The 25,820-nt window shown below is 46.4% G+C and overlaps 1 protein-coding gene and 1 long non-coding RNA gene across 7 annotated transcripts in view; one reads left to right on the top strand and one right to left on the bottom strand.

Annotated features, from left to right (window-relative positions):
* The window catches only part of CPQ (carboxypeptidase Q), a 362,296-nt gene that overhangs the window by 234,552 nt on the left and 101,924 nt on the right, over positions 1–25,820 (bottom strand). For all 6 annotated transcript variants that reach the window (XM_019550886.1, XM_019550895.1, XM_019550904.1 and 3 more), the window contains exon 5: positions 9,281–9,488. In XM_019550886.1, the coding sequence (XP_019406431.1) occupies positions 9,281–9,488 (208 nt within the window). The remainder of the gene's footprint in view (positions 1–9,280; positions 9,489–25,820) is intronic.
* LOC109320686 lies at positions 12,258–24,150 on the top strand. The gene is made up of 3 exons (XR_002103843.1): positions 12,258–12,343; positions 16,033–16,035; positions 24,140–24,150. It is a non-coding gene; the product is annotated as an uncharacterized LOC109320686 (long non-coding RNA).

The following is a 25,820-nucleotide window of genomic DNA, read 5'->3' as shown; positions in this document are numbered from 1 at the left end:
AGGTACCAACTTTGACAATGTATCTTAGCCTTCCAAATACAACATTGCAACAATTTATATGAAATGTTCACATCCACTGTTAACCTGAAATTTGGTAAGCTTAAGAGTCCAAAGTAGCTATTGCATTTGCTGTCTGTTCCTATGACAATTTTTAGAATTTTTAACAATCAGACTTCCCTAAATGTTTTTATTTCCCAAAAATATAGAATCATAGAAAACTAGGGCTGGAAGGGACCTTCAGAGGTCATCTAGACCAGGGGTGGGCAAAATACAGCCCGGGAGCCAGATCCAGCCTGTCAGGCATTGTCATTTGGCCTACAGGAACCCACCAACGAATTGTACCCCACCCAGCCCTTCCATCCACAAGGATGGGAGCATGACATCCACGTATACATCCCCCCACACCCAAACATACCCTATTGCTCTTCACTCCCACCCTCGTGGGAGGAAGGGCACAGCCCAGCTAGCAGCAGCAGCAGCAGCAGCAGCATCTGGGCCAGGCTGCTGCTGCAGCCACCCCAGGGAACCTGCTTGGCTTCCCCAGCATCCCACTCACTCTGGGCACTGGTAGGGAAGCAGCGGGGGCAGCTGGGGAGCTGCAGCTAGGTGGGGCAGAGAGTGTGGGGATGGGTCTGCCGGCACCACAATGTCCTTGCCCAGGGGACGGCAGAAGCATGGGCAGATAACGTGTGGGGACCTTGCAAACACTCCCCCACATGACACACAGCTCCCGCTGTTGATAGCAGTAGCAGAAGGCGGTGCACTCAGGGCACTCGTGCCCTGCACACACACTGGCACCTGGCAGTGCGCAGCTCCAGCCAGTGCTGTACATGGGGGCAAGGAGCTCAGCCTGCCCACCTCTATCCAGCCCCACACTGCAGCCAGCTGCCTTCCCTGCCCCCTGCTGCACAGGTCCCAGGACTCTCCCAGAAGTGGAGGGAACCCTTGGCACTGTGCAGCAGGGGTGGGAAAGGCAGCCAGCTCCAGTGCAGGGCTTTCTTCAGTGCCATGCAAACGTGGGAGCTGCATGTGTGCTACGTGGAGACCCCGTGATGGAGGTGGGCTGGGCAGGCTGCTGTCCTTGCCCCCACACACAGCACTGGCAGGATCCACATTACCAATGCCTGCATGGGAACAGCGGGGGCTACGCAACATGTAAGGGTGTTTGGGGAGTGCTCACACCCTCCCTCACACCCCACAAGCCTCACACACACACACCCTGCCCCCACAACCCCGTCACATATACACACCCCACAACATTCCCTATGCCCCCACACGTACAGACACACTCCCTTACAAACCCCCATATGGACACCCCCCACACCCCACCATATACATACACCCCACCCTGAACCACACCCCATACCCTTCACACACAATATACAAGAGTAAAACTTTACTTTTGAGCTATTATGCAATCCCCTCTATAAAGAGTATGCAAACACAAATAATAACAAATATTTTTTGTAATTAAATTAAAATATGTTATAGTAGGTGTTTGGATTTTAGTATATGAACTGTTTTTTTTTCTAGTTCAAAGATGGCAACCCTGTTCTCCCAAAAGAAGTATTTCCAAGGAGCAAGGGGAGAGACTTCTGGTAGCAAAGACCAAGGGGCAGGGCTTCTGGTCCCAATATGGAGACCACAAGGCAAGGCAATTGTCAAGTGGGGAGCTACCTATGTGATGCTCAACAGCTCACCAAAACTTGTTAAGCGGCCCTCCAGCCAAAATAATTACTTACCCCTGATCTAGACCAACACCCTGTCAAAGGCAGGCTCATCCTTATTCAAACCATTCTATACAAATCCATTGTCTAATCTGTTAATAAAACTACAGTCAACACCAAACCTAACTACTAAGTATAACACCCTAGCTTGCCAAATGTAAAGCAGGAGTATAATGATGGCCAATGTCCTACTGCTGCAAGGGTTGCCAAGAGATCCAAGGAAAACAGCCATGACCCCTGCTCCAGAGGAAGGCAAAAACCCCTATAGTATGTACCAATCTAACCATTAGGTAAATTCCTTCCTGACCCCAAATATGGTGATCAGTCTGACCTTGAGGAAGGGGCAAGACACTCTAGCCAGAAACTTCTAGGTTTAAAACCCAATAGAAACACTTGCACTTCCCAGGCAAAATCCCCAGCCTTAGCTGCAGCCAACATTCGATGCTTCCGAGGAAGCTGAAAGCCCTGGGCCCTTCAACACGTGTAGCACCAGAAAGGGGGGGAAAAAATCCTTCCTAGCCCCACGTGGCAACCAGCAAAGCTCAGAAGAATGGGAAATGCCCATAGTAGAGCATGGGCATAGCTACTCATAGATAATGCCTGAAAAATGCTTGTCCAGCCTCTTCTTGAACACACTCACTAATGGAGATTCCACAACTTCCCTAGGCAGCCTACTTTATTGCCTCATGGTTCTAACACTGAAGAAGTTTTTCCTGATATCCAATTTAAATCTATTTTGCTACAACTTCAAGTCACTGCTCCACATCCTGCTCTCTGCAACAAGAGATAAAGGATATTCTACCTCTTCTTTATGGCAGTCCTTCAGATATTTGGAGACTGCTATTATATCCCCTCTTAAATGCCATTTCCACAACTGAACATGCCTAACACCTTCAATCTCTCCCCATCTTTTTAGTTGCCTGCCTCTGGACCTGTACGGCCCAAAACTGCATACAATACTTTACACAAGGCCTAATCAGTACCAAATAAAAAGGCACTTCACCTCCTGTGTCCTGCAGCTATTGTTTCCATTGATGCAACCCAAAATGGCATTCATCTTTTCTGCAACTGTGTTGTTCTGCAGATTCATATAGAGTCTGTCGTCCACCAAGACTCCAAGATCTCCTATATTGCTGCCATCCAGCTAGGTGTCAACCATTTTTTGCTTGTGTTTTTCATTATTTTTCTCAAGGTACAGAACCTTGCATTTGTCACTGTTAGCTCCAGCCCAGCTTTCCAATCTGTCAGGATCTTCTGAATTGAATTCCTGTCCTCCAGCATGTTCCATAGTTGGTAGAGTCAGAAAGAACCTGAGCAGATCATCAAGTCCAACTCCCTGACATGGGCAGAAAAGGATGCTGGGGTCAAATTACCCAGGCTAGGTGATTATCAAGCCTCCTTCTGAAGACCACCAGGGTAGGAGCGAGCACCACTTCCTTTAGAAGTTGGTTCCAGACCCTAGCCGCCCTGACAGTGAAGTAGCACCTCCTGATATCTAGCATGAATCTACTCTCCATCAACTTATGGCTGTTATTCCTTGTTATTCCCGGTAGTGCTTGGGGGAACAGGGACTCTCCCAAAGCCTGCTGGTCCCCCTTGGCAAGTTTGTAGACAGCCACCAGATCCCCTCTCAGCCTTCTCTTGTGGAGGCTGAACAGGTTCAGGTCCCATAGCTTCCACTCATAGGGCCTGCCTTGCTGCCCCCCGATCATGCGAGTGGCCCTCCTCTGGACCCTCTCGATGCTGTCCACATCTCTCCTGAAGTGCGGTGCCCAGAACTGGACGCAGTACTCCAACTGCGGCCTGACCAGTGTTGTATAGACAGGGAGGATCACCTCCTTGGACCTGCTTGAGATGCATCTGTGGATGCATGACAAGGTATGGCTGGCCTTCTTGACTGCGTCCCCACATTGTCGGCCTATGTTTGTTTTTGCATCAATAATGACACCAAGATCCTTTTCTGACTCTGTGCTGACTAGAAGGGAGTTTCCCAGCCTGTAGGTATGCTGCTGGTTCTTCCTCCCTAGGTGCAGTACCTTGCACTTGTCAATACTGAAGCCCATCCTGTTCTCATCTGCCCACCCCTGTAACTTGTCTAGATCTGCTTGCAGCCCATCTCTCTCCTCCAGCTTGCCCACTTCTCCCCACATCTTAGTGTCATCTGTGAATTTGAACAAGGTCCTTTTCACCCCCTTGTCCAAGTCGCTGATGAAGATGTTGAACAATGCAGGCCCAAGGACCAAGCCCTGGGGGACCCCACTGCCCACATCTCTCCAGGTTGAAAAAGACCGATCCACCACCAGTCTCTAGATGCAGCCCTCCAGCCAAGTTGTAACCCATCTGACTGTGTAGGTATTGATGCCACAGTCGCCTAATTTCTTAATGAGAATGGGGTGAGAGACAGTGTCGAAAGCCTTCCGGAAGTCCAGAAAGACTACATCCACAGCAACCCCTGCGTCTAATGATTTGGTGACCTGATCGTAAAAGGCCATCAGGTTGGTCTGACAAGACCTTCCTTGAGTGATCCCACGTTGGTTGCCCCTAAGCATGATCTCCCCTGCTGGTCCCTGGTAGATGTGCTCCTGGATAATTTTCATAGATTTTATAGACATTTGGGCTTGAAGGGACCCCGGAGGATCATCGAGTCCAGCCTCCTGCCCCAGGGGCAGGAAGTCAGCACGGATCATAGGATCCCAGGACAATAAACATCCAAATGTGTATCGAAGGCATTCGAAGTGGGTGCTTGAAGCACCTCTGGTGGCAATCTATCCCAAACCTTGGGGGCTCAGACAGTAAAGAAGTTCTTCCTTAAGTTCATCCTGAACTGGTGGCGGTGGAGTTTGCGACCTTTCAATCTGCTCATCCCTTTCGGTGCTCTTGTGAACAGACATTCCCCCCGATCCTGATAATCACCCCTGATAAACTTTTGCATGGCCACCAAATCACCCCTGAGCCTACTCTTTACTAGGCTGAGGAGTCCCATGGCTCTCAGCCTCTCATCATAAGGTCTGTTTTCCTGACCCATGATTATGCGCATGGCTCTTCTCTGGACTCTCTCAAGCTTCTCCACATCCTTTTTGAATTGTGGAGCCCAAAACTGGATGCAGTACTCCAGGTGCAGCTTCAGCAAGGCCAAGTACAATGGGAGAATGACATCCCAGGATTTGCTTGAGAAGCATCTATGGATGCAAACCAGCGTTTTGCTTGCTTTACTAGCCGCAGCATCACATTGAAGGCTTATGTTCATCTTGTGGTCAATCATGACCCCCAAGTCCCTTTCATCTGTAGTGCTAACCAGCATAGCACTGCCGAGCCTCTAAGGATGCTGCAGGTTTTTCCTCTCAAGGTGGAAAACCTTGCATTTTTCAGTGTTGAACACCATCAGGTTCTCATCTGCCCATTTCATGAGCCTGTCAATATCTGCCTAGATCACGCTCCTGTCCTTACGTGTGGATGCTTTACCCTAGAGTTTGGTGTCATTGGCAAACTTGGCTAGTCCACTTCTGACACCAATGTCTACATCACTGATGAAGATGTTAAACAGTATAGGCCCTAGAAAAGAGCCTTGAGGGACCCCACTGGTCACAGGGCACCATGACAATTGACTTCTGTCAATTACACCCTCTGGGTCTGACCACAGAGCCAATTTCCCAGCCAGTGGATCATAGTGAGGTTGAGGCCGCAGTTGGTAGTTTTGCTAAGACGTGATCATGGGATACCAGATAGAAGGCTTTTTTAAAGTCAAGATATACGACATCAATCTTTTCCCCCATGTCCAGGTGATAGGTCACCTGGTCATAAAAGGATATGTGATCGGTCAAACAAGACCTACCCTCAACATGCTTGTATCCCTCAGGATATTGCCATCAGCTAGTCTGTTAAGGATGGCCTCCCTGATAATCTTTTCCAAGACCTTGCCCAGGATTGAGGTCAGGTTGATGCACCTGTAGTTTGCCGCATCTACTTCCCTCCCTTACTTGAAGATTGGCTAGACACTGGCCTTCTTCCAATCTTCAGGCACTTCACTAGGCTGCTAGGAGTTCTCAAAGATCTGTACCAGGGGCTATGATGCTATGAGCTATGATACTTGCCAGCTCCTTGAGTACCCTTGGGTATAAACCATAAGGGCTGGGTAACTTGAAGGTATCCAGCCTCTCAAGGTGTTTCTTCATGAGGTCAGCTTCAATGGAGGGCAAGGAATCTCCCTCACCCGGGCCTCCCTGACCCACAGTGGGCAGGGGCCTCTCATGGGATTGGTGAAAAACTGATACAAAGTACCCATTTAGCAAGTTTGCTTTTTCCTGGGCATCAGTTGTCAGTTGTCCCATCTGGTTTAGCAGGGGTCCAATGTTGTCCTTGCTTTTCCTCTGGCTCCCCACATATCTAAAAAAAGGACTTTTTATTGTCCTTGATATTTGTAGCTAGCTGGAGTTCCATTGCAGCCTTGGATTACCTGGTTTGCTCTCTGCAGGTCCAGACCAGAGCAGAGCATTCCTCCTTGGTGGTGGTTCCAGTCCTCCATCCTTTGTAGGTCTTCCTTTTAAGATGCAGGAGGTCCGCCAGTTCCCTGGAGAGACAAGGGGGCTGCTGTGCCCTTTTGCTGCCTTTCCTCCGAGATGGGATGGACTTTGCTTGCGCATCCAGGATTGCTCCATTGAGGAGCAGCCACTTGTCCTGAACTCCCCTCTCCTTTGGGCTGTAGCCCTTTAGGGCCTCACTGACGATCCTCCTTAGTTTGTCAAAGTCAGCTTTCCTGAAGTCAATGACTTCTGTATTACTGACTGACTTGCCAGCTTGGCAGTAACCAATAAATCTCTATTTACATTAATTTCTATGGGGAAATGGGTTCTGCTTAACACTCATTTTTTCTGGAACCAATTAAAAGCATTACGCGGGGGTTGCCTGTATCCACTATTCTGTAAATGTCACATGAGCACCTTGGAAAACCAGCTCAAGAGAGAAAACTGAACTGGTCATAAACAATGTGCTGTCAGACTAGCACAATAACCAACTGAAAAAAACAAAGAACTCTTTTCTTCTCCTTTAGTGATTTTCATTAACGATAACTAGTTAGAGTTTCTTATACTAGTAGATACAGTTTTCAGACAAATATGATTTTCATATGTGGTAACCTTTCATACGGTGCCAAAAATGTCACATCATTTGCAAAATAATATAAAATACTTCATATTATCATCATCTGTAACTTCATAACTGTATTAAATTCTAGTCGTATCACTCCAAAATCTCCAGCATATAAATATCTAGATCTGCATGACCTCATATTTGCTGTGAATTCAACAGTTATCCTCACAGGTAATGAACACACACCTCCGAGCTTCCCACCTAAGATGTCCAGCTAGTTCCAAAATCAGCTAACTTTTGTTTCATATGTCTGTACTTACTGTTCAAAACTTATTACTTTAGAGCAGGGGTGGGCAAAATGTGGCCCACGGGCCAGATGTGTCCGGCCAGGCCATTCTATCCGGCCCGCAGGGCCCCTAAAAAATTTAGAAAGTGAATATTTATCTGCCCCTGGCTGCCTGTCATGTGGCCCTTGATGCCTTGCCAAAACTCCTGCCCCTGTTTTAGAGTTTAAATATTATGTCACTCATTGTGGATTCAGAAAAGCAATTCTTCTATTATTTTCATTCAAAAGTTAAATTGAGATTTTTGGCTCATAAACCCCCTTTGATTCCACTGGATATGTAACATATTCCAGTACACTATGGCATAAAGGACTTTGTACATCTTTCATTCTGCACTGCATTTTATTGTATGAATAGTTAGATAGCTCAGGTGTTTACCAGAGTTACAGTATATAACTAAATCGGTGAAACATCATGAGCTTCCAAAGGGAAACAATTGTTAATCCCCCATTCACTTGTTTTACTTTTCTGTTTCTTGGTTACACTTCAAGTGTGCATGCCACTGCTCTCATTAACAGCAGCACAGCATTGTGAATAAATCTTCCCATACGATTTTAAAAATCTGCACCCCTCATGCTTCAGCAACTGAGAAGATCCAAGAATGTTTTTATCTCACTGGGAAAGAAATAGATGGAAATAGCCACACAGAGTCCACATGTGGCTCCTGGCTTAAAGTGTTCATAAAGGTTACATTTGGATACGATGCTGGTTGAATTGAAATACTATAATTTTCAAATACAAAGTATGAGTCATGAAGGACAAAACTTTAGTTCCCCAGAAGCATTGCTAAAAATTCACATGATGCAAGATTAAGTTAACTGTAGTCTATTCTAAGGGCTAAGATGTTGTCCTCTGTACACTGCATTCCATGGAGCCAAATTCATACCTGATAGCACATAAATCACTCTACCACAGCGATCATTGCAGAGTTTTCAGAAGTGTGATCATTTGGCAGGAAAAAGGATTACAGTAACTTCTAGCTGTGTTTTCTAGATGCAATAAGCCAATGTTACAGTACTTCACACACAGAGCAAACACAGAACAAGTTCACTTGGTTTAAAAAAAACTGAGATAAAAATATATTACTCTTATTTTTCATTACAATTAGAAAACTTTTAGGTTAGAAAGGAATAATGACTTAAGTAACTTCATTTTAGCAGGGATTTATAGTGTTACCAGAGTTAGGGTTACATCAGCATTTCCATAAAATTATATAGGCTAAAGATTCCATTCCAGGCTGGAACTTGGCAAAAAAGTCCTCATCCCAGGCATAAATTTTCTACCACCACAAATCTGGTTTGGCTGGTTATATTTTATAAAACCAGAAATTAAAAAAAGCAGCAAAAGTAGAATCTTAAAATAGCAATTGTCCATTTAACAACCTATGTTAAACTAAACTCAGAGTCAACTAGATTCATCCGCATTTTGCTCCAGTTTTTACATTGGAGTTTAGTGGTGTCACTCCACAGGAATGAGGTGGCAGTCAGGCCAGTTAACTTATCAAAAGGCTAGATGTCCTTCATATTACAAACCAAATTTAAATTAGACAGCAGATAAATATATGTAAGGAGAGGCTATAAGCTCATACAAAGTATTTTGTGTTTAAAATAGAAATTTTGCCATTCACATGGAGTAAGAGATCTAAAGGAAAGCAAATAAAATAAGTAAAGTCAAGTATAACGTAATCTACACAGCAAAAGGTAGTTTGTTCATTATTTTCACAAGCATGGCTTGCTTTTCATTTAAAATGCTGTAACCTGGTTCTTGCTATAGCCTATTTATTGCAAGTTCCATACAATAAAATCCTTGGTGTGTTAGAATTTTACTTCAGCAAATATACATAGATTTTTTTGTTAATTAAATGTAAATATCCATTATCGCACTACTTTCACAACCATGAACTTTTAAAAGAAAGGAAAAGAAGCAGTTAGAAAGCCATATCAACTAAGCTGAACTCTTTGCCTTTGGAACAGAGTAGTTTTTATGCACCTGTAGCAAGTTCTTCAGTATACTAGGATATGCCATGAAAATGAATATAAACACGAAGATGTATAGACAGTAGTAGTAGGTCAATTAAAGTGATTTTTCAAACAAGATGTATTCTCTTAGGGAATTCTCACTTACTTGGTCTGGGTACTTGCTCCCAACTATTTCTGCCACAGTATTAAAGGAATAAGCATCTGGATAGGTCTTGGCTCCCATCTTGAGTTTAACAATAATCTTGGTGCCCTGGGAAGAGATCCGTGCCATCATTTCAGCATCTTCTATTGAAATGCAAGCTGTGGGAATCTTGGGTACATTGGACTGGTAATACTGCCACCCGGTGTGAGGGCTAAGAAAACAAAACACAGTTGTAGTTCAGTGTAACTAGCATACACTCACTAAAAGAGTATGGTTTAATTCTACAACCTTTCTGCATAACCTGTTCCAAAACTAACTCCCCTCAAAAGGAGAAAACTCTTCCTTATTCAACTTTAATTTCCCTTGCTGCAATTTGGGACCATTACTCCTTGTCTAGTCCACTGCAGCCATAGATGGGAGTCTATTTTCATCCACCATATAACCATTCTTCAGGTATTTTAAGACTTATCAAATTCCAACCCCCGCACCCCAATCTTTTCTTCTCCAGGCTAAAGAATCCTAGGTCTTTCAACCTGCCCTCATAAATGTCTCCCAGGCCTCTAATAGCAATACTCTACTCCAAATCTTAACAGCAATCTCACAATTTTATATCAATTGTATGACCTAATTGCCACATCGGTCATATTCCAGGCATTTTGGCAATTATTCTGACATAGTGCTGAGGTCACAACTACAGCTTTGCATTAGCATGGGCTCTTACTGGAGGACTTGCAACTTGCCTGACTGCTATACCAGAAAAAAAAACCTGGAAAAATACTCAAGTTCATAATCAGAATTGTTTTGTCTTCCAATCTTACAGCAAAGTGACAGACACTGCAATTTAAATTTGCTACTTCATTTATTTATGTCACTGAGACTGAAGAACAAAAATGTGTTTATTTTGAAGAGTAGTATTGAATGACTCCAGGAAAACTAACACCCTGAAACCATGAATACAAATCCTATTTTTGGATTTCTAAGTTTTCTGAGACAATCATAGCCTGGAGACAAGAGAAAATAAGGAGAGTGTTTTAATAGACTCTAGAGAACGAAAGCAAGAATAGCATTCATCACCAGGGGTAGGACCCCATGCTCTCCTAGGAATAACTTTTGCCCAGTAGAGTTTTTACTCATTCTACTGTTAAAACAGCATTGTGAGGCCATGATTCCTGTCAGAGTTAAAATGTGTGAAAAATCCACAATGTCCACAAGATAAGCAAAGACAGTGGCACTGATTCCTAAATGACATCATACTTCCAGGGATTCCCCTCCTACAGCTGTCCTTGACGCAACCTAGAAAGAGGTGAAAAGGAGTAGAGGTGACAAAGAGTAAAGGTGAAAGCATATCAATTCAAATAGTTTTAGATACTCCACCACTGAGTGGAGAAGTATTGTTTCATAATGTTATAAAATGGGTAGATCACTATTGCCTAGATTACCCTTAATCCTCTGGTTAGTCACTAGATCGTTCCCATGAGACTATCACTTTCATCATCCATCATAAGGCAGGGAAATCAGTCAGTAGGGTAGAAATCCTTGATTTTAGGAAAACTAACTTCTACAAGTTTAGGAGATTGGTGGATAAGGCCCTGTTGGACCATGGTCTGATGAGGAAGGGGGGTCCAAGAAGAGTGGTCATTCCTCAAGGATACGATCCTTGGAGAACAAAGGATTTTTTTTTTTTTGTTCATAAGGTAGCAAAAGGGCTGGGAGACCCCCTTGGCTCAATAAAGAGGTCATGGACCTCCTGAGAATGAAATGAGAAGTTAGTAAGAGATGGAAGCTGGGAATTACCTCCAAGGAAGAGTACACAGGAATGGCCCACATATGTAGGGAGCGGATTAGAAAAGCAAAGGCAGGAACAGGATTCAAACTGGCCACAGCAATCAAGGACAATAAAAAGTCTTTCTTCAGATATGTAGGAAGCAGGAGAAAAAAATAAGGGAAATGTAAGACCCCTGCTGAATACAATGGGACAGCTAATAACCAACACTCAAGAGAAAACAAAACTCCTAACAGAATACTCTGCATTGGTATTCCACCAGGGTGTTAGCTTGTCTGACAGGATGCACCAAGGGGTGATCACTCACCTACAATCAGCAATGATCTTGTGAGGGAGTATCTAAAGAGGCTGGATATCTGTAAGTCAGCAGGACCAGCTGAACTACACCCAAGAGTGCTGAACAAACTAGCTGATGTAATTGCACAACCAAAGGCAAAACTTTGAATACTCATGGCACTCAGGAGAGGTCCCAGAAGACTAGAAGAGGGCCAATGTGGTGCCTATCATCAAGAAAGGAAGGAAAGAGAACCCAGGAAATTATAAGCCAATCAGTCTGACCTGGATCCCTGGAAAAATCCTGGGAAAATCCATCAAAAAATCCATCAGTGATAGGTTAACAGAAGGCAGTATTGTAAATGACAGCCAACATGGCTTTGGTGCAGGCAGGTCATGCCTGACCAACCTCATCTCCTTCTACAATCATGTAACTTGCCACCTGGATAAGAGAGATGAGGTTGATGTCATATATTTGGATTTTAAAAAGGCCTTTGACTTAGTCTCCCACAATGTCCTCATGGTAAAATTCAGAATTTGCATTCTCAACAATTTAATGGTCCAGTTGCTAGGAAACTGACTCCAAGGCTGGACCCAAAGAATGTTAATAGACAGAACTGAGTCGACATGGCAAAAGGTGACCAGTGGTGTCCCACAGCGTTCAGTACTCAGACCAGGGCTTTTCAACATATTCATCAATGATTTGGATACGGGTATGAAAAGCATACTGGCAAAGTTCATGGACGACACCAAGTTATGGATGAGTGCAGTCACGCTGGAGGACACGGTGACCTGGACAGGCTTGTAAGGTGAACGGATCAAAACTTGACGATGCTTAACACTGAGAAATATAAAGTGCTCCATCTGGGGAAAAATAATCTGCAACATACTTACAGGCTTGACAGTGCTACAATAGCTAGTACCACAACTGAAAGAGACCTGAACGACCACAGAATGAACATGAGCTAACATTGCGATGCTATAGCCAGCAGAGTAAACAAAACACTGGCGTGCATCTACCAACGCATCTCAGGCAAGACCAAGGATGTCATCCCCCCTGCTCTATGCAGCATTGGTGAGGCCGCAGGTAGAGTACTGTGTCCAGTTCTGGATGTCACACTTCAAAAAAGATGTAAAGAAGCTGGAAAGAGTCCAAACAAAGGAGGGCCACACAAATGATCAGAGGTCCAGAGAACAAACCATACAAGGAGAGGCAGCAGAGGGAGGAAGACTGATCCCTACCCACAGGAGATGCTTGCTGCTGGGCAGGGATCAACGTCCAGTGGGGAAAATGGCCCTCAACCCCTGCTCCACCATTGTAAAGCTGGGGCTGGAAGATCCTTATCTCACAGCTTGAACCCTGTGGTCATGGGACCTGGGCTGGGAGATCCTTATCTCCTAGTGCCAACTCCACAGTCATGGGGCCAGCACAGGGCAATCCTCTCCTTCCAGCACCAGCTCCACGACCACACTGTTAGGGCAACTGCAGAGCTGGCGCTGGAAGAAAAGGATCTCCCAGCACCAGCCCCGCAACCACAGAACTGGCACTGGTAGATAAAGATCTCCCAGTGCTGGCCTCATAACCATGGAGCTGGTGCTCGGAGATAAGTATATCATTAACTCAGTTATCAGACAGGGCTGCCTACTGTATTTTGCAATGTAAATGATTATCGTATGTTAAATACATGCAGTTTTGAGACTCCTTTGCAACAAATTATTCTCACTATGAACTAGAAGTGTAAATTTGGAAGGGAAGATACAAAGACATGTAAGATACATAATTAGTGAGCAGAGACTGAAACAAACTAATGGCATCATTCACCTTCCTCAAACTCCATGATATGGAAGATTCCTGATAAGACCAACTACTTTGGAATTTCTTACCAGAAGTTAAGGTAGCTAACTTGAGAAATATCCTTAATGGTCACACCATGTGGAACTGGAGGAGTACACAAAAAATTAGTTAATAAAGAACTACCAACATCTCCACCTGTATGGGCACAATACCAATGATAACTCTAAGTGACTTCACTGCAGGTCCCTGTGTGCCCTTCCCCTCCCCCCGTTCCTACTCTACAGATACGCCAAACCTAGAAACAAGGTGGGGGGTTTTTAATTTTCTATATATAGAGATCTTGAAGTGCGTCTCTCAAAACTGTCCTGCAGCTGCTCTGACACACCTGACAGCGCAAAACACATAATACACAATCCCGTCACAATATGCACACCATGCACCCCACGTGACCATCACCATCACCACTGCCCATTGCAAAGGCAGACAACCTTTCTTTACCCTCTAAAGCTTACCCCTCCCCCCCCCACTTCTTTCCCAGTTCTTTCAGTTGCCGTTGTCATCATCGCTTTCTTCTCTTGTCATCTCTTCTGCCTTCATTGTCCTCATTATCATCATCACACTCTTTAGGTGTCCCACCCCTGAACAGCCACTGCCAGTCCATCCTCTTCCACATGATCACTGCCATTTCCTCTCCAATATCCTCTACCACTTTCTTGTAGTATCCTTGCATCTTTTTGTCCCATTTTGACACAAGCATCTACTGAGATGTGTATGCACCTGTATATGAGCAGATTCCTGGCCTTTCATAAGGCATTTCCAGAACAGGAAATTAATTGGTTCAAGTGAGCCAACAGAGGTCCCCTTCTTCTTAGACAAATGGTCAAACACTGCTGCTTCCCTGGTCAGGGTTGTGATATCTGTCACCATCTTGAGGAGTATAAAAACACTTTCCTCCACACCCCTTTGGCCAAAGGACAGAACAACACTAGGTGGTCAGTTGTCTCTGCTTGTCATAGGCAGGTTTCCCTGGTGCAATAGGGTCACTTTCTCATGGGCTACTTTCCAGTTCACATATTTGTGATCTTTCTGCAGGTCCTTGTGGAAGATTCTTTCCTGCATGGCATGGCAGCTGTCTTCAGGGAGTAGGTCTATGGTTGACACCACATCCCATTTCCTCACAGCCTCCTGCATTTTGCAGTGGTTCATTAGGGTCATTGGGCTTTCTTTCTGTAGTTTGTATTTGTTGTAGAACTGCTCCAGGGTTTCATAGTTAGTAGGGTCGAAAGGGACCTGAGCAGATCATCAAGTCCGACCCCCTGCCATGGCAGGAAAGAGTACTGGGGTCAAACGACCTCAGCAAGGTAGTTGTCTCTCCCTGTCTTAAAGACCCCCAGGGTAGGAGCCAGCACCACTTCTCTTGGAAGTTGGTTCCAGATCCTAGCCGCCCTGACGGTGAAGTAGCCTCCTGATGTCGAATCTGAATTTACCCTCTGCCAGCTTGCAACTGTTATTCCTGGTCACTCCTGGTAGTGCTTAGGGGAACAGGGACTTCCCCAGTCCCTGCTGGTCCCCTCTGACTAGTTTGTAAATGGCCACTAGATCCCCCCTCAGCCTTCTCTTGTGGAGGCTGAACAGGTTCAGGTCCCGTAGCTTCTCCTCGTAGGGCCTGCCCTGCTGCTCCTGATCATGCAAGTGGCCCTCCTCTGGACCCTCTCCATGTTGTCCACATCTCTCCTGAAGTGCGGTGCCCAGAACTGGACGCAGTACTCCAGCTGCGGCCTGACCAGTGCCACATAGAGAGGGAGGATCACCTACCTGGACCTACCTGAGATGCATCTGTGGATGCAAGACAAGGTGCGGCTGGCCTTCCTGACTCCATCCCCACACTGCCGGCCCATGATCATCTTGGCATCAATGATAACTCCAAGATCCTTTCCTACCTCTGTGCTGACAAGAAGGGAGTTCCCCAACCTGTAGGTATGGTGCCGGTTGTTCCTCCCCAGGTGCAGCACCTTGCACTTGTCTGTGTTGAAACCCATCCTATTCTCATCCGCCCACCCTTGTAACCTGTCTAGGTCTGATTGTAGCCTGTTGCATCCTTCCAGTGGGCCCACTTCCCCTCACATCTTAGTGTCATCAGCAAATTTGAACAGGGTGCTTTTTACCCCCTTGTCCAAATCACTGATGAAGATGTTGAACAGTGCGGGCCCGAGGACCGAGCCCTGCGGAACCCCACTGCCCACGTCCTTCCAGGTTGAGAAGGACCCATCCACTACCACCCTCTGTGTGCGGCCCTCCAGCCAGTTGGCGACCCATTTGACTGTATAGGTGTCGACACCACAGTCCCCCAGTTCCTTAATGACAACGGGGTGAGACCATGTCGAAGGCCTTCCGAGAGTCCAGAAAGACTATCCACTGCTACCCCTGCAGTGACCTGGTTTTGGTGACCTGGTCATTGAAGGCCACCACGTTGGTCTGACAGGACCTACCTCTAATGAACCTGTGTTGGTTGCCCCTAAGCATAATTTCCCCTGCTGGCCCCTCGTGGACATGTGCCAGAATAATTCTCTCAAAAAGCATACCCAGGATTGAGGTAAGACTAGCTGGCCTCTAGTTCTCCAGGTCCTCCTTCCTCCCTTTTTTGAAGATGGGAACCACATTGGCCCTCTTCCAGTCCTCTGGCACCGCACCAGAGCGCTATGAGTCTTCGTACAGCCGTGCCAGGGTTCTATAGAACCACAGCAGTTCCCAGGTAAGTAAGTTCATGAGGGGCAGTATGTATACACCCCAATGTTGTAGCATGCAACTTGCAAAATATTTCACAAAGCAGGATGTTTAGCCCCTGCACCCTGCAGTTGCTAGTTCGCAGATCTGGCTCACATATTTGGCCCAGAGGCAAAGCAGAACGTTTGGCATTCCTTGGCTTCCTCTCTGTTTTGTCTTGTACATGGTTTTCCTCTTCAAGCTCCCATCTGAGCCCCAAAAGATGCACATTGCTTTCTGGATTATGCAGACGATTTGCCCTGTGGAGGTATGTGTGTGGTGGGGGTGGGAGTAGCTCAGTGTACAGAAGCACTAGTAACAACACTGCCTTCATGAGCACCACTCACCCCCCCCAGACAGGTGGTGCATATGCCACAATCCCAGTTTCTGATTGATTTTGGCCTGTCTTTTCCCACTCCTCCATCCAGTCAGCTCTGGATCAAATTCCACAGCAAGGATCTTCACCTTTCCTGGGGGTCTCCATCCCCCATTGCATGACAGGTCCCCCAGATTGCCCAATACCAGTCAGCTGCTTTTGTTTACATTGAGCTTAGCCCCTGTCACTGATTTGTATGCCTGTGTGTGTTTCAGTACTTTTTCAATCAACCACTTGTCCATGCAGAGGATGTTGAAGCTGTCCATGTAGACCAGGACCCTCACTTCCCCTTGGTTGTGCCCAGGGACCTGCACTCCATTAATTCCAGGGTCTTGCCTAAGTCTCTGAGATAGAAGTTCCATCATGCAGATGAAGTCCTGCTGAACCCCCAACTGCACCAAGATTGGAGGAGTTAGGAGCCTGTTCACCAGCACCCAGTTGTTCATGTCTGTGTATAGAGGTGCACTAATACATTGGTCTGATATTGAATCAGCACCGATATAAAGAAAATTGGTTGTATCGGAAGGTTGATAATTTGGCTGACAAATGCCCATGTATGCGCACGGCCACACCACAGCACGTAGAAGCGAGAAGCGCAGCCCAGCAGCTCAGAGAGCTGTGTGCAGAAGGTAAGTCTATTCTGATGAAAATGGAGGGAAGGGGTGTGGGGGAGCAGATCCATGCCCCCCTTGGTGAGGGAGAGTGGGGCTGGAGCTGGGGCTGGAGCTGCTCAGCCAGGTGGGGCAGGGTGCAGGACAGAGCTGTGGCTCGTCTATGGAGGGAGTGAGGGGGGGGTGGAAGGGCGCTCCCACTGCTGTGCACATCCCAGAAGGGCATGGGGGGGGTGCCCCCGGATATACATGGGGGGGAGAGTGTCCCCAGACCTGCATGGGGGGGAGGGGTGGGTGGAGTTGTTCTTTCAGCACATAAGGGCTGCTCTCATGGCTGTGCTCCTGGTGTGTGGGAGCTGCACTCAAAGCAGGTGGCAGCAGCACTATGAGGGAGCTACAGCAAAATCTGGAGTGGCTGCAGCTCCCCCATAACCCCCATCCCAGCACTGCCACTGTCCCCCTGCACAGATCTGGGAGGTACACACACCTCCATGCCCTCCCAGGATGCGTGCAGGGGCAGGAGTTGCCACCCTCCCTACACCCCCTGGACGAGTTATGGCTCCCTCCAGTGCCCTGCCCCAGCCCGGCAGCACCTGCCCCAGCCCCTCTCCCTCCCTCATGCCCCTTCTACCACAGCAGACTTACCAGCTGCATGCAGCTGTATCGGATTAGTATCAGCCAAAATACCTCCTTAAAAATAGGCAATTGGTACTGGTCCCCAAAATCTCTATTAATGCACCCCATCCATGTACAGTGTCTTTATCCAGGTGATGAAGGTCAATCGAACCCCCATCTCCTACAGGGTTTTGAACAGGAATTGGTGGGTGTAACATTGGGGGTGTAACCCCATTACTAGGAGGGCTGGGATAGGGCTACCCACAAACTCCAGCCCTTTGCTGGGGCTTTTCTGTCCCTTGACTCCCCTTCCCCTCACACCTCAGGATCCCTCATTGGGAGGCTGTGGAAACATCGCTCATGGAGAGCTAGGTGTTTTCCTTCCCAGCATGCAGCAGACATAATCAGATAGCAGCCCATTTGTTAGGCAAAACATGGTAACCGGGTCAGCTGGGCAAGAGGTCAAATGACCAGGGACACCCAAGAGAATATGAGGGGAGGCAAGAAGAGCAGAAGGGCAGCCAGAGGGGAAGACTGTCCCCAGGTGAACCCCCTAGGGAAGAAGGGGGAAATCCGCTTCAGGACAACAGAGCAAATCCTCAGATAAGTTTTTTTCTTGTTTACATTTCTTTTGGGCCCTGTACAAGCCCCCATTAGCAGTCCAGGCAGTGCTCCTGGTACCAGCCAGGGGTTTGAGTTTTAGCAAAGCAGGGTGCATCCAGGAGCAGAATGCCTGAGGCCTGGGTGGCTTCCCTGCAATGCTCCAAGGGCAGTTTGGGTTCCCATATCATGGACCTCGACTAAGACCCTGGGCAGCTACAGCAAAAGTAGCCAGTGGCAGAGGTGCTTGGCCAGACACTTTGGAGAACATGCCAAGCTTGCAGGTGTAACCCAGAGTGTTTTACTGTGGGATACTCAATCATAAGCTGTCTCCAAATCAGGGTTCAACATGGCAGTGCTCTGGCCCCCCTCCCACTGGTACTGCAGTGCATCCAGTAGCTGCAGCAGGCCTCCATGGATTTGTCTTCCTGGCACTGCACACATTTGGGACTTCCCTCACAGCTACTTTCAAAATCCTGCCTCGGGTGTACTTGTAAGTGATGGTAACGACTGTCCTGGAGAAGCTTCATGGCTTAATTTCCAGGTTAGCTACACGCATGGAAGGACCAGATGAGCAGAGGTGCTCAAGAGCAGTGCCCTTGGAACCCAAGAAAGCAGCACAGATGTACCATCAATAAACCACTAGCAGCGGAAGCCCTACTTTCACATGGTCTAGGACAGTGCTTCCCAAACCTTTCCTCAGCATAACCCCATTTATGGTCCCATTTCCTCAACATGAGGCCTCACTTCCAACCCACCGTCCCCCACCCCTGTGACCCCATCCTCTGATGTTGCAACCCTATTTTGGGTCATGACCCACAGTTTGGGAACTGCTCATTTAGGAGCAGCATTCACCCAAGAACAGCGAGACCAGAGGCCTGTTGCATTCAGATAAAGGTGACTCACAGAAACCTAGCATGTGGAAAAGGAAGTGCTAACTGTCACATGTATCTACAAATGGCTAAGTGCATATTTATTCAGCTTGGGTTTTAACATGATCAGCAAATCAGAGGGTTGGAAAAGACCTCAAGGGTTATCTTCCCTCAGTGGCTGTACCAGGTTCATAACCACTACAGAACTTTACCTCCAAGGAGTCAAAGATTCTGCCTGCAATTGATGTGGTTTGCTTTTTCCAACAGCCAACACATACCTGAGAAAGAAATCTTCACATCTGACACTCTAACGGGAGTGCTGATTAACCAGAGGATGGCAGAAGAAAAAGATTTACAGAAAGACATTAAAATCTACATTGACCTTGACATGGCAGCCATCCCAATGACTGCCAATTTCCACCAGCAAATTAGAGACCATTAAATAAGTCTTGCCAGATACTTACTCTCCCAAAGAAGGTGGGGTTGGAAGGAGTCAACTTTCAAACAGACCTTCTACCACATTCGCAGGATTAAATGATTTTCACATAGTAATGTCCTCCTCCTGAAAAGACCATTTTGATCCCTGCAGTAATTTCAGTAAGCGGCACTCTCCAAAATTCATGAGGAATACCCAAGGCATTAACAAGTGCAGGCCAATACTGTGTAAGGTGGGCAGGTCTGGGCACAGAATCTAGACCCTATTAGAAGACTGAAAGAAAGGTAACAAGTAATGAAATTATTAGAAACATTACTTGCTGTAAAACTACCTGACAGATCTTGGCAGCATATATCAAGATTTATTTTTCTGGAAAGGTCACACACTATTATTGTAGTCAATTACTTCTCCAGATATATTGACTTGTCTTTACTCTTACACTGCCCTCATTGGAACATTTTTGAGAAAGTTCACTCCTATTTGCAAAGACATAGAATTTCTGAAGTCTTCCCATCTGAAAATGTGATTCTGTTTACCGCTGATATGTGCATGCATACCATTTGCAAAAGAACTTCACATTTTTAACATCAATATTTGTACCCACAGAGCAGAAGTACAGACTTTAGAAAGAATGTATGCGAGTGAGTGAGTGAGACAGAATGCAATTTGCTAGATTTGTAAAATGGAAAACAAAGTCTACCCTGTAGCATGATACTGACCTCTAAAATCATTGGACCTATATATATAATTTCTAGTATACTGTCATCACTGCTTGCGCCTGAACTCTTTTCAACAGAATTTCTGACAGGATGAAAATTAAGCAGTCACAATGTAGAATCAACGCAACTTAACCTTAAGGAGCTAAGAAAATGAAATGCTGGAATAATAACTAAGCAGCATAGAATAGGAATTTAAACTCCCAAAGCTTGGCACAGAACAAAACCACTTCCTGAACTAAGACAAGGGAAAAAAAAATTCTGATCAAAAGCTCCCAGACATTTGGAATTTGATAGATTCCCACAACTTACATAGAGACTGCAAAGCAAAGGAGGGGGCAGAAGTACCAGAATCATATGCAAGATTTCCCAACAGAAGAAAGGAGCAAAAGGAATATGCTGTCAGGCACTGGCGATGTCTAAGGGGCGCACACAGGTGCATGTTCACCCCGAGTGTGGTGGTGCACCCCTGTGAAAAGGCGTCGCTCGCCACTCCATCCCTCCTCTGCTGCCGATGGTGCCTGTGGGTGGTCCACGAATGCCGCTGGCCACCACCAGTGCGCTGCTGGCAGTGTCGGCAGTGTCTGTGCGTGGTTGCCAACCACTGGTCAGCACTCACCACACCGTCTCCCACTGCCAACACTGCTGCAACAGCTCCCCACTTGCCTCCACCATGCTCCTGCCGCCAACAGCGCCAGCACTGGCTGCAGGAGCTTGCCATGCCCCTGCAACCTCCGGGAGCACGTGGCATTCATGCCATCAGAAAATGAATCCCTCTCTCAAAGACCGCAACATGAAAACTCAATAGAAATGAACATAGGGTCCAGAAGACTGATCAGACCCCCTTCAAAGACTGGGATGTTAGAACACCAATTAGGGAACTAGATAATGGATAAAATAATGTTAATAGCATTAAGAAGTATGACATTTATTCTATGTATGTATACAAACAATTCAGAGAATGTGGCAGAAGAACTCAGACTGATAGCGAAGGAAACCGGGAGAAGCAGTTTGAGAAGCAGGGCTTGGGAACAAGTTGGCTAGGGACAAAAGTTACACATAAACTGGTTTAAGTGCTCAGAAACCTGTTTAAACCTGTAGCAGAACAAAAGTTCAGTCTATATAAACCAGTTTCAAAATGGCTGAAACTGGCTTAAGATAAACCTGGTTGAATGTAGTATCAAACTTAACTGATTTAGGTCAAACCAGTTTATGAAACTTCTGTCCCAGACCCCTTCCTGGTTCAAGTTAAATCAGAGTCCCCCAGCATCCCAGGATACTTTGCAGCCCTGGGCTGGGCTGTGATATCTGCCCCCGAGAGCAGAGTTGACCCGACCTTTGTTCTCTAGCTGGAGCAGTGAGGGCTGGCTGACAAGGGCATGGGGGGGTCTGGGAAATCCGGCTAGGGACTGCAGCTGGGTCTGCCGGGGATGGGGGTGCAGACCCTGCCAGAATTTCCCCTGCTGCAGCAGAGGGGGTGGGGCAACAGCTTAAGAGGAACTGCCCCTCCCCAGGCAAACCTCTGCTGTGGTGTGGGGTCTGGGAGAGGCTTTAATTCCCACTTCCCCAGCTCAGCGTGCTGCCCATGCCCCCTGCTCTCCTCTGGAGCAAGGCACGGGTGGGTAACAACCTGAGAGAAACTGCCCCCCACCAGGAAAACCCCAGCTAGGGTAGAGGGTCTGGGAGGGGTTTTAATCCCCACCCCCCTTCCCTGGCTCAGTATGCTGGCCAGCAGAAGAGAATCCCAGAACTACATTTATATTATAAAACAGCAGGAGACAAGCTCCAGCACCTCCTCCCACCTCTTGCAGAGACTGAGGCAGGCAAGCAGTTGATAAGGGGGGAAGGCGGGAGTGTAATTCCCTTCAGCTCCCCCAGGCTATGCTGGGGCAAGGGGAGGGAGAGGCTGGAGGACTGGGGCTGGTCGGACTGGTCTCCTGCCACCTGTAAGCCCACAGCCAAGCCCTGCAGGACCAGACAGAGGTAGGTGGTGTTGGGAAAGGCCTGCCACAATCATCGCATATATGTATTCAAGATGGAGCTAAGGAAATAGGAGAGGGACTGCTTGAGCTGGTCTGACCAAAGAAAGCAGAGAACTAAATTTGCATTATAAAGCAGAACTGGTAAAATTAGTGGCTGGAGATTAGAACAGCATTTTCCAGCCAGTGTGCTGAGGCACACTGGTGTGCCATCAGGTACATCCAGGTGTGCTGCAGCATTTTGGGCTACAGCCATGCCCCCTGCCTGGCTGGAGCCATGTGCCACACCTGCTGCTGCTGCTGCAGATACAGACAGATAGGGAGCGGGGCTTCAGTCAGGCAGGGGGCATAGCTCCAACCCAAAATGCAGTCCGGCTGTGGCCATGCTTCCTGTCAGCATCTGGCTGGCTGCACACCAACCCCCCCCAGTTGGTGTCCAGCTGGTTGTGCGCTACCCACCTCCTCCCTGTTGGTGTCTGGCTGGCCATGCACCACCCCCTCACCCACCCCCACGCTGCGCCTAGTGTCCCGCAGTGCTATTTTATTTAGGTAAGTGTGCCATGGTGTGAAAAAGGTAGAGAAACACTGGACTAGAATACCCAAGACGACATAAGAGACAATGAATGTGTGAGAGTTGTGCCAAAGGTGCTATAGATGACAAGCATGCTAATGTCAAAGAACCCAAGGGGGAGAATGGAGAGCAAATGAGCCTATAAAAACCCAAGCAGAAATGAGGCCTGTGGGATCTCCACTCCAACACCTAAGACTACCAGCCGATTCCCCAACAAGGACTTCCTGAATCCCTGGCTGTTAGGAGACACTGTCCTCTGGATTAGACTTATGCAAGACTTTCTCTCATCTTTTTGGTTAACTGCGTTCCATTTTAAGTTAGACTAAGCCTCATGTGCTCTCACTGTGTTTTACTGGGATGTCTCTTAGCTTAGGTGAAGATTTATTTTTATTGCTCTGTTGTGTGCTTGAGGTTGCAAATTGCTGTGTTCAGTACATGCTCACTTCAGAGAAAGGACTGTTCTTGTTCAAGTTATCATGAATTTAATGTCTTTTTTCCTACCCACCTCCTCCTCAGCCTGGCAGAAGCTGCCCCCCACCACAGCTCGAACGGGGCATGGGGTAGAAGTCTGCCAGGCACTGCCTCCCGGGCCCAGGGACACCTGGGCTAGGATCTCATGTGGGCCATGGTGGGTTTAAAGCACCCTTCCCCCTAGCCTCAGTGGGACCTGGCCACACTCACTCTGCTCTAGCAGGGAGGGTGATAAAAGCCTTGAAGGTTCAGTCCCTTCTCTTTGCAAGTGGATGGCAGGCTGGAAGGCATGCTCCAGCACATCCCCCCAAACTCCACCGGCTTCTGGCCTAAGCCACTGCAGGCATGTGGCTGCATTTCCTGAATCAAAAGTGAATGTCTGCTCACTTGTTTCTCGGTTTAATCTCTGTAGTTTAGACTAACCTGCAAAGACTGAATCGATTCACCCTTGGGCTTTTTGACCATCTGTACTTAGCCATTGTGACTGGGGTAAGAGAACTTTCTCTCTGGCGTGAGGATAGGTTGAAGAGAAAGCAACAAATAAGCAGAAAGAATAAGTAAGTGTCTGCATTCATTAAAGCATACTCTCCTCCAGTTCATATTTCCTCAGTCTCACTGTTCCTCTGTGGTCAGCAAATTTCTGTAAAACCCACTGCCAGAGTACATGCTCTAGTCAACACGGTACGGCAATATTTGACAGCTATCACACCATTAGTCTGTGGGGCAGTTCTCATGGTCATTGATGTGTCATGTGGGTAGCAATATCATGCCACCTGGTGAAATTTCTGTTCTTTCATTTTAAGTCTTTTAAAAAACCTTAGAAAATATAATTTTATCCACACGCAGGCTTAACATTAAGATCGCAAAGTTAAGAACTGCCAGAATTAAGGTTGTTCTTGTAACCTTAGTTGTACCTCTTTTGCATACATTTTGATTTAGTTCTGAATTATGGGATAATATATATTTTTTCCCCCATCAGACACCTGCCTAACTGTACACAGGATGTATCTCAGTAGAGTAGAGTTGGAAGGCACCTCACGAGGCCATGCAGTCAAACTTCTCTCAGGGGAGGACTGTCCTTGACAAAATAGTCCCAGTCTGTCTCTTAACCTTCTCTTAAAAGCATCCAAGGACGGAGATTATATTTTCACATTCAAAGGATGGAGATGAATCAGGGTTGGGCCGTGAAAATGATGTCTCTGTAAAGGTTCCTTCATTTATTGTAAGTGGAAAGCATACATGAAGAAGACAATAACAGGTTTGTCAGAGCTGTGTGTTTGATTGCTGTTCTGAAGAATTAGATTCTACTCTTGCCTCTGTGCCACAGAACTCCTATGTGATGCCAGGCAAGCCACCTAAACCAAACTTCTTGTTAGGTGACCACCGATTAAGACAAGATCAATTTAGGGGTATAAAATTTAAAACCTCTGGGTCTGTTTTGCAGGAATGCTGGATATTCTTATAGAAGTGAAGAAGTCACTGAGCTATACTTTGAATGTAGAAACATATCTATAAAGTACTCTGAAATATGAAGGTCAAGGTATCTTCAACTGGGTTCCAAAAAAAAAAAAAAACCCCCAAAAAACCCAACAGATAATTTTTAACACTCCCATCCTGCCAGACGTGACCAGGAATAATGGTCACAAGCTGGCAGAGGGTAGATTTAGGCTGGATATCAATCAGGAGGCGCTACTTCACAGTCAGGGCGGCTAGGATCTGGAACCAACTTCCAAGAGAAGTGGTGCAGGCTCCTACCCTGGGGGTTTTTAAGAGGAGGCTAGATGAACACCTTGCTGGGGTCGTTTGACCCCCAGTACTCCTTCCTGCCATGGCAGGGGGTCAGACTAGATGATCTACTCAGGTCCCTTCCGACCCTAGAAAATATGAAACTACTTTAGAAACATTTGGATATTATCATGACCATAGAAAAGGCCATAAGGAAATGAATTATTCTGTCTACATAGTACAGTTTGAATAGCGCATAGTAAAATAAAAATGGGAAGATATTGAAGTATCAAAAAAACCCAAACCCCTTAAATAAACTAACTGTTCACACAGAAAACAGTCCATCTTGTGCACTGAACCAAGCAAGGACACTGTAGAAAAATATAACTATATAATCACATAATTAAAATAATTAAGAAATCTGCATTTCGGCGGTTTGCAACTTTCTGGGCTTGTGACTCCACTTCCAGTGCAAGTCAGAACTAAACTTCCAAGAAGCTCACAATCCTACTGGTAAGTGTTACTGCCCTACTTGAGGTAGTGGCTCCCAGCTGGCCTGCATTAAGGTCATATGGGCAATCTTAAATCTTTCATTTCCTAGATTGAGTGCTTGACTTTACAACCTTAAGAAAATGCCTTTTATCATAATTTGACTGTACTATAAAAGGGCTTGAGAGCAAGCATATATAAATGCATTTTATTTTAAAGGTGACTTCACTGAACTCCCTCAGGTTAAAGCTCCATCTCAGCAAGAAAACCTGATTCTGGGCTCAGAAGAATGCTTGTCTACTTCATTCTTGATAATCACTCTATTGCAAAGACACTGAAAATGGCAGCATACACTGCAAATCTATTTATAAAACTAAAAACATTCAACAAAAGAATGTCACAGCTAAAGGACATAATTACCATTTCCCATACAATGTTGCTTTTTTTTTTTTACTCGCATAAATAACA

The sequence above is a fragment of the Crocodylus porosus genome, unplaced genomic scaffold, assembly GCF_001723895.1.
Source record: "Crocodylus porosus isolate Cpor-Errol unplaced genomic scaffold, CroPor_comp1, whole genome shotgun sequence".
Lineage (NCBI taxonomy): Eukaryota > Metazoa > Chordata > Crocodylia > Crocodylidae > Crocodylus > Crocodylus porosus.
Note: the sequence above shows the minus strand (reverse complement) of the source record. Positions and strands in the feature narration are given on the sequence as shown.